We start from the raw sequence: 11,715 nt of genomic DNA on the forward strand, positions 1-11,715 counted from the left end.
CAGTGCACGAGTGTTCCTTTTTCTCCACATCCACTCCAGCACTTGTGTTTTGTGGATTTGTTGATGATAGCCATTCTGACAGGTGTGAGGTGGTACCTCATTGTTGTTTTGATTGGCATCACTCGGATGATTTCAGTGACTTTGAGCATGTTTTCATATGTCTCTTGGCTTTCTGAATGTCCTCTTTTGAAAGGTGTCTATTTAGGTCCTTTGCCAATTTTTTGATTGGATTATCTCCCTGTTATTAAGTTGTATGAGTTCCCTAGTTGGAGATTAAAAACTTATCGGTGATAACATTGGCAAATATGTTCTCCCATGCAGTGGGTTTTCTTGTTGTTTTGTTGATAGTTTCTTTGCTGTGCAGAAGCTTTTTATTTTGATGTAGTCCCATTTGTTTATTTTCTGTTTAGTTTCCAATGCCATAGGAACTGTATCGGTGAAGAAATTGCTTTGGCATATGTCTGAGATTTTGTTGCCTTTGGATTCTTCTAATATTCTAATGGTTTCTGGTCGTATATTTAAGTCCTTTATCCATGTTGAGTTTATTTTTGTGTGTGGTGTAAGTTGGCGGTCTAGTTTCATTTTCTTGCATGTATCTGCCCAATTGTCCCAACACCATTTATTGAAGGGACTATCTGGACTCCATTGTATGTTCTTGCCTCCTTTGTCAAATATTAATTGAGAATATTGGTTCGGGCCCGTTTCTGGGCTGTCTGTCCTATTCCATTGATCTATATGTCTGTTCTTGTGCCAGTACCAGGCAGTTTTGAGAACAGTGGCTTTGTAATACAACTTGATACCTGGTATTGAGATCCCACCTACATTGTTCTTTCTCAGGATCGCTGCAGCTATTTGGGGTCTTTTTTTATTCCAGATGAATTTTTTGAGAGTTCGTTCTAGGTCTGTGAAATATGCCATTGGTATTTTAATGGAAAGTGCCTTGAATTTATACATTTCTTTGGGTATTATGGACATTTTAATGATGTTGATTCTACCAATCCAAGAACATGAATATTTTCTGAATAGAGGTCTTTTACCTCTTTAGTTAAGTTTATTTCTAGGTAGCTTAGTATTTTTTGGTGCGATGGTAAATGGGATTGCTTTTTAAGTCTCTCTTTCGGTAAGTTCACTATTGGTGCATAGAAATGCCATAGACTTCTTGGCAGTAATTTTGTATCCTGCTACATTGCCAGATTCATTTATTAAGTCTAATAGTTTTTTGATGGAGTATTTAGGTTTTTTTATGTATAATATCATATCATCTGCAAATAAAGACAGTTTTACTTCTTCTTTTCCAATTTGGATGCCTTTTATTTCTTCTTCTTCTTGTCTAATTGCAGTGGCTAATACTTCCAGTACACTGTCAAACAGGAGTGGTGAGAGTGGGCATCCCGGTCTTGTTCCTGTTCTTAGGGGAAATGGTGTTAGTTTTTGCCCATTGAGTATGCTGTTGGCTGTGGGTTTGTCATATATGGCTTCTATTATGTTGAGGTATGATCCTTCTATTCCTACCTTGCTGAGAGGTTTTATCAAAAATGGGTGTTGAATTTTGTCAAATGCTTTTTCTGTATCAGTTGATATGACTGTGTGTTTTTTTCTTTCAATTTGTTTATGTGGTATATCATGTTTATTGATTTGCGGATATTGTACCATCCTTGCATCCCTGGGATAAATCCTACTTGTTCATGGTGTATGATCTCTCTTATGTACTGCTGGATCTGATTTGCCAAGATTTTGTTGAGGATTTTGGCATCTATGTTCATGAGGGATATTGGCCTGTAATTCTCTTTCATTGTGTTGTCTTTACCTGGTTTTGGAATTAGGGTGATGCTGGCTTCATAAAATGAGCTTGGAAGTGTTCCTTCCTCTTTAATTTTTTGTAGTAGTCTGAGGAGGATAGGTTTTAGTTCTTCCTTGAATGTTTGGTAAAACTCCCCTGTGAAGCCGTGTGGTCCTGGGCTTTTGTTTGCTGGAAGCTTTTTGATGACTCTTCAATTTCTTCCATAGTTATTGGCCTTTTGAGATTTTTAGATTCTTCCTGATTGAGTTTTGGAATGTTGTATGTTTCTAGGAATATGTCCTTTTCCTCCAGGTTGTCTAGTTTGTTGGAGTGGAGTTGTCCATAGTATTTTTTAACAATCATTTGTATTTCTCTGGGGTCTGTTGTTATTTCGCCATTATCATTTCTGATTTTGTTTATTTGGGTCCTCTCTCTTTATTTCTTGGTGAGCCTGACTAGAGGTTCAACAATCTTGTTTATCCTTTCAAAGAACAAGCTCTTGGTTTCATTGATTTTCCGTATTGTTTTTTTTGTCTCTATGTCATGTATTTCTGCTCTAATCTTTATTATCTCCTTCCTTTTGCTCCTTCTGGGCTTTCCTTGTTGCTCTCTTTCTTATTCTTTGAGAGGTAGTTTTAGATGATTTACTACCATTTTTTCTTGTTTGTTGAGATAGACCTGTAGAGCTATAAAGTTCCCTCTCAGGACTGCTTTCATTGTGTGCCATAGGTTTTGGATTGTTGTGTTTTCATTGTCAGTAGTTTCCAGGATGTTTTTAATTTCTTCTTTGATCTCATTGGTAACCCAATCAATATTTAATAACATGCTATTCAGCTCCTAAGTGTTTTTATTTCTAAGTGTTTGAAAATGTTGAGTTGTTTTTATTCTAGTTTATTTCTAGTATTATGCCCTTGTGGTCTGAGGAAATGCTTGGTATGATTTCAATCTTCTTGAATTTGGGGAGACTTTGTTTGTGACCCAGTATGTGGTCTGTTTTTGAATATGTCCGATGAGCACTTGAGAAGAACGTATATTCCGTGGCTTTGGGGTGAAATGTTCTGAAGATGTCAATTAAGTCCATCTGATCTAGTGAGTCATTTAGGATTGCTGTTTCTTTACCATTTTTTTTTTTTTTTTGTCTAGAGGATTTATCCAGTGATGTCAGTGGTGTATTAAAGTCCCCTACTATGATTGTATTGTTGTCAGTCTCTCCCTTGATATCTTCCAGGAGTTTTTTTTTTTTATGTATTTGGGTGCTTCTGTATTGAGTGCATATATGTTTTTCAGGGTTAAATCCTCTGTATATTCAATCCTTTAGTATTATGAAGTGGCCTCCCTTATCTCTTATTATGGCCTTCACTTTGAGGTCTATTTTGTCAGATATAAGTATTGCTACCCCAGCTATATTTTCATTTCCAGTTGCCTGAAAGATATTTTTCCATCCCTTCACTTTCAGTCTGTGTGAGTCCCTGATTCTGAGGTCAGTCTCTTGTGGACAGCAAATGTATGGGTCATGTTTTTTTTTGTTTGTTTTTTTTTTGTTTGTTTTTTCTTTTTATCCATTCAGCCACTCGATGTCTTTTGGTTGGAGCATTTAGTCCATTTACCTTTGAAGTTATTATTGAAAGGTACTTGTTTGTAGCCATTTCTATTTTTTCTGTGTGTTTTCTTTCTGAGCTTTTTATTTCTTCTTTTTACACTGATCCCTTTAGCATTTCTTGCATTGCTGGCTTGGTATTGATAAACTCCCTTAGCCTTATTTTGTCTGTGAAGCTTCTTATTTCCCCTTCAATTTTGAATGATAGTCTTGCTGGATAGTGTATTCTTGGATTCATTGCTTTGCTTTGCATCACTGTGTAAATTTCCGTCCATTCTTTTCTGGCCTGATGTGTTTAGTTGAGAAATCATATGATAATCTAATGGGAGATCCCTTGTATGTAATTTTCCGTCTCTCTCTTGCAGCCTTTAAGATTCTCTCTTTGTCCTGAACATTTGCCATGGTAATTATGATGTGTGTTGATGTGGGTCTTTTAAGGTCACCTTGTTTGGGACTCTCTGTGCTTGTGTGACTCTTTTTTCTTCCCCTCCTCAGGGAAGTTTTCTGATATTAGTTCTTCAAATAGGTTTTCTAAGTCTTGTTCCTCTTTCTGTTGTTCTGGCACACCTATTATTCGCATGTTGTTTCGTTTCATGTTGTTCCATAGCTCCCTTAGGCTCTCCTCCTGTCTTTTAATTTTTTTTCGCCAATTGCAATTCAGTTTGGGAGTTTTGCTTCCCTGTCTTCTAATTCGCTAATTTGGTCCTCTGCTTCTCCTAGTCTACTGTTGAAACTTTCAATGGTGTTTTTTATTGCAGCTATATCTCTCTTCATTTCTTCTTGGTTCTTACATAATTTATTGATTTTTTTTATCTGTTTCTTCTTGCTTCTTGCATAAGTTGTTGAGTTTTTCCTTCATCCGGTTTATGCACTCTAGGACCCTTAATCTGAATTCTTTTCCTGTCATGCATGCCTCGGTTTCACTTAGCTGCTTTTCTGGCGAGTCCTCCTTCTCTTTCTTTCGGGGGTTTCTTTGTGTACCCATGTTTGATCTCACCGACATATCTAGATGTTGAGTCATTCAGCGACTGCTCCTTGGGTGGCAGTGGCTCCTTGGGCTGTGGTTGCTCCTCTGCCGGTTATTGTAGCAGCTGCTCCTCAGTTGGCAGCAGCTCCTCTGGTGGGTGCTGTTCACAGTTGTGGTGGCTCCTCTGGCTGGTGGGGGGAGGCTTCACACACAGAATCTGTTCCTGAGACAGAGGATGTGCTGATCACGAAGCTGCTGTTCCTTGGTTGGGGCTGGCTACGCACGCAGCTGCTACTCCTTGACCTGGGGCGGACTGCTCACGTGGCCGCTGAACCTTGATTGGGGGCTGGCTGCATGCTGCTGTTGTTCCTCTGTGGTGGGCTGCTTGTGGGGCTACTGCTCCTAGTATCGGCTGCTGCTCATCAGACAGGTGCAGGCTGTTGTGGCTCTGCTCCTCCGGTGCATGCTGTGTAGAGCTGCCACTCACCAGATGTGGCCGGTCTGCTCATGTGGTTGCTGTTTCTTGGACCGGGTTCGGCTGCCGCTGCTCCTCGAATGGGGCCAGGCCACTTGCAGAACTGCTGCTCCTCGGATGGGCACACAGCTGCTGTTCCTTGGATTGGGCAGGCTGCTTGTGCGGCTGCTGCTGCTTGGACAAGGGCAAGATGCTTGTTCAGCTGCTGCTCCTCGGACAGGTCAGACTGCTCATGTGGTTGCTGCTCTTCGGACGGGGAAGCGGGCTGCTCACACAGCTGCTGCTCCTTGGATAGGGGCAGGCCACATGAGGCTGCCTCTCTTTGGCTCGACGCAGGCTGCTCACGGGGCTAATGCTCCCTGGACAAGAGTGCACCGCTCACATGTCTTTTGCTCACGTGGTTGAAAAAATAATGTGTACAGAAGTAGGAAATAAAGGAACAAACAACAAAAAAAGAAAAACAAAGAAAGAAGAAAGAATAAAAGCAACAAACAAAAAAAAGGGGAGGGGGACGACAAAAAAGAAAAACAAAAGCTAACAAAATAATAAATAAAATTGAAAAATTGAAATGTCATTCCTTTGGCTGGGTTAAGATCCCAGTTTTCTGGAATGTCTGTGATCTTCTGATATTTTCAAAATCATTTTTTTAAGAGTTTCAGAGAAATCAAAATCTACACTAATAAAAGAGAAAAATGGTAATTGGCGTACGGCACTACCCTTTTCATTGGGTAATCAGGGCTATATGCAAATTAACTGCCAACTGAGATGGCAGTTAACTGCCAACAAGATGGCGGCTAATTTGCATATGTAGGCACATGCAGGGAGGCGAAAGGGAAAGCAGGAAGAAGCTCCCTGCCACTGACAGTGATGGGAAACCCAGGGGGGAGCTAAGAGGTGGGGGGCAGTTCAAAGGCGGCCCTGGGGCCACCTTTGCCCTGCCCCCCAGCCATGATCTGAAAATCAGGCGCCTTTGCCACCCTGGCCAGTGATAGCAGGAAGTAGGGGTGGAGCCAGCGATGGGAGCTGGGCACGGTCGAAACTGGCAGTCCCGAGAGCTAGGGGTCCCTTGCCTGTGCCTAAAGCGGAGCCCATGATCGCGGGGCCGCTGCAGCTGCGGGTCCCCGCTACCCGAGCCGGATGCCTCAGCCAGAGGCGTCCTGCAGGGGCAGGGGCGGAGCCCGCGCAATGGCGGCGCCCCCCGCTGCCACTGTGGGTCCCCGCTGCCCGGGCCGGACGGCTAGGCCAGGGGCGTTAGGCCTGGGCAGGGGCGGAGCCTGCAACCACTGGGAGCTGGGGGTCCCCTGCCCAGGCCTAATGCTTCGGCCAGAGGTGTTAGGCCTGGGCAGGGGCAGAGCGGGGGATCACGGCGCTGCTGCCGCTGCGGGTCCCCGCTGCCCAGGCCGGACGCCTCGGCCAGAGGCATCAGGCCTGGGTAGGGGGCAGAGCCGGGGATTGGGGGGATATGATGGTCCCCTTGCCCAGGCCTGAAGCCTGGGTCAGAGGTGTCAGGCTTGGGCGGGGGGTGGAGCAAGCGATCAGAGGGAGATGGGGGTCCCCTGCCCAGGCATGATTCCTGGGCCAGAGGCCTCAGGCCTGGGCGGGGGTCAGAGCCAGTGATCGGGGGGAGATGGGGGTCCCTTGTCCAAGCCTGACACCTCTGGCGGAGGCGTCAGGCCTGGGCAAGGGGCTGATCAGGCGATCGGAGGGTGATGGGAGTCTACACCTCTGGCCGAGGCATTAGGCCTGGGCAAGGGGCAGAGCCAGCAATCGGAGGGGTCTGGGGGTCCCCTGCCCAGGCCTGACGCCTGGGCCAGAGGCATCAGGCCTGGGCTGGGGGCAGAACCAGTGATGGGGGGAAATGTGGGTCCCCTGCCCAGGCCTGACGCCTCTGTCAGAGGCGTCAGTCCTGGGCAAGGGGCCGATCCTGCGATTGGAGGGTGATGGGGGTCAACGCCTGAGGGCTCCCAGTATGTGAGAGGGGGCAGGCTGGGCTGAGGGACACTACCCCCACACACACACCCAGTGCACGAATTTCGTGCACCGGGCCCCTAGTTGTTTAATAAAATTAATACATTAATACACCTCTAATTTCAAAATTATTCTTTCTCCTCTTTTCAGAGCTCAATAAAGAGTGTCAGAGAAGACTCACAAGTGGACAAGCTGCTCCCTAGTGATAAAGATTAAAGGTATGCTTTCCCCAACATTGTGTTCTTATGCAAATCATTCATCACATTGCTGACTTTGTTAGCCCAAGAGCATTGTTCATATGTTGAGGTCTGCCTCTAAGAAACTATTGAATTAATCAAAATTACTGACTGCCAAAAGAATCTTTTACATTTTGAAGTTATGATATGGCTACTGATTAGGAAAGGAATGAGAACATTAGAAAGGTCCCCTAATGAACTGACAAGAATTTAACAAATTTTTAAAATTTTTGTCTTTCTCTAATTTAGTTTCACAGGGCTGTCTCATGAAGAACCAGATGACTTCTGGTAACCACCTGTGTTGCCCAGCTTTTTTCTCATGTAACACAATGTAATAAATACAATTCTCAATAAAAAATGTTTGTTTAATACAGGGTGGTTTCTTTTTCATCATTTAATTTGGTACTCTAGTGTATAAAATTAAAAATAATCAGAATTCCTCATACTTAGACCTTTCATTATACTAGAATGAGCTGTTACGTGTTTTTTTCCTCATTTTTGTGTTAGATATTTCTTTGAAAATCATGTTATTGGTCAAATTTCCGGACTGCATTTTGGTCGTTTCTTCTGTGTTCCTTGCTCTCCAGAGTTGGGCTATTGCCTGTCAAACCAGAGGCCATCTTCCCCAGCACCACCCTTCTGATTTGTCCCTCAAAATAAAGACAAAGGTTTTTCATTCTAGGTGCCAGAAACAGCATAGTACACTGGGCTTTATTTCTGACATCTTTGTCTTGAGAATGAACCCAAACCCTGAGAAGAAAAGGTAACAGTTACTGAGCACTTACTGTGTGTCAGGTATTCTTTAAACTTGTACCTGTATTAACTCACTTAATGCTCATATCAGCCATATGAAGTGTGACTGCCTGCATTTTATAGATTAGGGAACGTGGGACACAGAGGTTAGAGACTTGACCAAGGTCTTGTGACCATCCAGTTGTGCAGCCAGGACCCAGGTGTCTAGACCAGCATCGCTGCCTCTAGCCTGGGCTGTGCTGGAGCTGCTTCTATGGAATACATCCCAGGACTGGGAATGTCTCAGCCCCTAGAAGCTCTTCCAGAATGGCCTTTAGAAAATGCACTTCACCCAAATCCAGCCTAACACAGGAAGGATTTATCTGGTCAGTCCTTCCATGAAAATCCTGGAGTGGATCATCTTCCTTTACAAATACAAGCTAAGCTGAATTGTTTTTGCCATTAATACTTGTCTAGCCCTTGAGTTCTACAACAAAATGATAAGGCTTTTTAGTGTTATTCTTTAGGCTTTAAGAAATGTATCTTTGAAGTATTTTTAATCCTTGACAATATGTTTTTCATTTCTTAGTTTTTTTAATTTTAGAGACGGGGACAGAGAGAGACATCAATTTGGTTGCCTCCCCTACGTGCCTGACCAGGGATCAAATCTGCAACCTGGGTATGTGCCCTGACAAGAAATCAAACCTGTGACCTTTTGGTGCACTCCAACCAAGTGAGCCACATCAGCCAGGGCTATTGAAGAATATTTTGGAAAGTAATTGAAAGAATTTAAGCACTATTTTTTTTTGTCACAATTAGCATAAGCAAAACATTTACTCATGTTGCCACCAAGAATTTGACATCTCTTGCAACAGCTCTTAGATAACATTATTTTTCTTCCAGCTTTATTGAGATAAAATTGACAGAAGATTGTGAGTTTAAGGTAAGGTATATAATGTGTTCATTTGGCACACTACTGCAGAATGTTTGCCACCATGGAATTCAATGACACCTGCATCATGTCATATAATTATCAAATATTTGTGGTGAGAACATTTAAGACCTACTCTCATCAATATTCAATTATACAACATAGCATTATAACTATAGTTACTATAACACATAATAGACTTCCCAATCTTACTCATTCCCTAACAGGGAGCATATGCTTTTTGGCCAACATCTCTTTTTGCCCACTACTCAGCCTCTGGTAAACCCTTACTTTAGTCTCTGTTTATATGAGTTCTTTTTAAGATTCCACATATAGAGATTTAGCATTTGTCTCTGTAATTTATTCACTTAGCATACGAATCATCCATGTTGTTGCATATGCGAGGATTTCCATGTCTTCTCATGGCTGTGTTTCTAGGAATTTATCCAGGATGTTCAATTGTTGGCCTGTAATTGTTCATAGTAGTCTCTTACACACACCCACACATATTTTTCTCCATTCATCCCTTATAGACACTAGGCACTTAGGTTGTTTCTATATCTTGGCTATTGTGATTAATGCTGCATTATATCTGCTTACATTGGAGTGCAGAGTCTTCAGTATTCTGTTCTCATTTTCTTTTGATAATACCCAGAGGTGGAATTGCTGATCATATGGTAGTTCTATTTTAAATATTTTGAGGGACCTCCATATTGTTTTTCATAGTGGTTGGACCAATTTACATTCTTACCAAGAGTGCACAAGGGTTCCCCTTTTCTCCATATTATCACCAACATTTGTCTTCTTTATGATAGCCAACCTAAATGTGTGAGGTTATAGCTCATTGTGGTTTTGATTTTGCATTTCCCTGATTAGTGATTTTGAACACATTTTCATGTACCTGTTAGCGATTTGTATGTTTTCATTGGAAAAACGTCTTCAATTCTGCCTATTTTTTGGATTAATTGTTTTTTGTTTGTTTTGGCTTAGGTGCATTTTATTGGTTTTCTGTCAGAATCCTTCTACAAAAGGGCAAAGTTAAAATCCAAGTCCCTAGTAAGGCAGTGAGAACCCTCCCCTTTACCCAGAGCCCTCCACCCTTCTCATGTTCATGGAGGTGGAGAGGGGGCTAATTCCATCCCACTTAGTGGGCTCCGTTAACGTCATAGGTAACATACAAGTTTTACATTTGTCACAGACGTGTTAGAAACCCCAAAAGGGGAAAGACCTTCCCCCTAACTCACCCTGCCCCTCAACCCCACCCCTCACACGTTGGTCCTGGCTGCAGGAGCCTGTCGTTAAGAACTGGTGCCATCCAGCAGGAGTTCTAACCCCAAGAAGGCCACGGCCAGGTTATAATCCAGGAACATCCGTCCTCCAGCAGCACTGCGGAGCCCAGCACCATCTCACTCCCGGAGGCCGGCTATGTGCAATCTGGGCCAGGGAGAAGCCGAGGATGGGCAGGGAGAAGCCGAGGATGGGGCCGTGTCCGGGAGCTGGTGCAGGTAAATGCAGTCAGACTTGAAGGGGCAGCGGTCATTCCCCTGCGCAAAGTACCAGCATCGGATCTGGCTGGTTCGAGCCTTGAAGTTCCTGATGATTTGCACCTTCTCTGCCCCCCTCACTCACCCAGAATTTGTGGGGGATGATGTAGCTGGAATAGACACGGCACTGGGGACAGGCCTTGATGACATTCAGCGGGAAGTGCTGGCGGCTCATCCGCCAGGTGCTCAGGCAGCCCAGGCAGTGGGCTTGTGTGCAGTTGGGCAGGATGCCGAAGATCCGCTTGCCCTCCGGCTTGTCCCACACCTTGTCCATGCAGATGCCACACACGACATCGCGGCTGTCTTGCTCGCTCGCAAGGTCCGTGCTCTGAAGTGGGGCCCAGAGCCCCTGGGCAGGGTCTGACTTAGGCCGAGACTTCTGGGAGTAGCCGTGATCTCCATCAGGTGATGTCAGCCACCAAGCTCCTCATTCCGGCTGGCCAGCCCCTCGAGGCCAGGCTCCGTGTCCCAGATGGCCTCAGCCTCGGCCTCAGCCCCTCCCTAACCCACAGCCACTGTGGGCAACTAGGTGGGCTCGGAGCCCCTGCGGGTCAGCCCCAGCGGGGGTCCTGGCTGGGTGACAAGCGGCTAGGAATGGCGGCGGCCCCCACTGCAAGTGGCCCGGGGGCTGCGGGTGCTGATAGCTGCACCAGTCTCCATGGAAGCAGAATCCTCGCTGAAGTACCTGCAGTCCTGGGACGCCTTCCTGTCTTGAGCAAAATGGCAGCTGGATCCCGAGTGATGGGCCCGTCAGGTAAAGGTCCTGAATGGCCACTGGGAGTGGGGTCTGTCCTCCTCACCATGGCTGCCGCCACCGCCACCGCCATCCAGCCCTGCAGGGTCCATGCCAGCTGTAGCTCCTAGTGCCTGGATTAATTGTTTTTAATGTGTTTTGCTGTTGAGTTGTATGAAAGGGACAGAATATATACTTTGGATATTAACCTCTTATCATATAATAGTAGATGAATTGTGAATACTTCCTCCCATCCTATCTAGTTTGCCTTTTTATTTTGTTGATGATTTTCTTTGCTGTGCAGAAGCTTACTTTGATGTAGTCCCACTTATCTGTTTTGGCTTTGTTAGCTTTGCTTTTGGTCTTAACCCCCCCCCCCCCAAAAAAAAAAATAATAATAATTGCCAAATCTGTTAAGGAGCTTGCTTATGTTTTGTTCTAGGAATGTTACTGTTTCAGGTCTTACATTCAAGTCTGTATTCCATTTGGAGTTGATTTCTGTATAGGGTGTAAGATAGCGGTCCAATTTTTATTCTTTTGCATGTGCCTACCCAACTTTCCCGATAAAATTTGTTGAAGAGACTTCTTTCCTTATTGTACATTGTTGGCTGCTTTGTCATAACTTAATTGACCATATAAGCGTGGATTTATTTCTAGGATCTCCATTTTGTTTCATTGATCTATGTATATTTTTATGCCAATACCATACTATTGATTACTATATCTTTGTAACATATTTTGAAATCAGAAGT

At 44.2% G+C, this 11,715-nt stretch overlaps 1 protein-coding gene across 1 annotated transcript in view; it reads left to right on the forward strand.

Annotated features, from left to right (window-relative positions):
• The window catches only part of LOC308512437 (centriole and centriolar satellite protein OFD1-like), a gene marked incomplete at both ends in the record, with an annotated part of 61,116 nt that extends 54,113 nt beyond the window's left edge, over positions 1-7,003 (forward strand). The window contains 1 exon segment of the mRNA XM_081082189.1: positions 6,938-7,003. Coding sequence (XP_080938315.1) covers positions 6,938-7,003 — 66 coding nt within the window.
• Positions 7,004-11,715: the final 4,712 nt, after the last annotated feature.

Source organism: Myotis nattereri, assembly GCF_964212035.1.
Source record: "Myotis nattereri genome assembly, chromosome: Y".
In the NCBI taxonomy this organism is placed as follows: domain Eukaryota; kingdom Metazoa; phylum Chordata; class Mammalia; order Chiroptera; family Vespertilionidae; genus Myotis; species Myotis nattereri.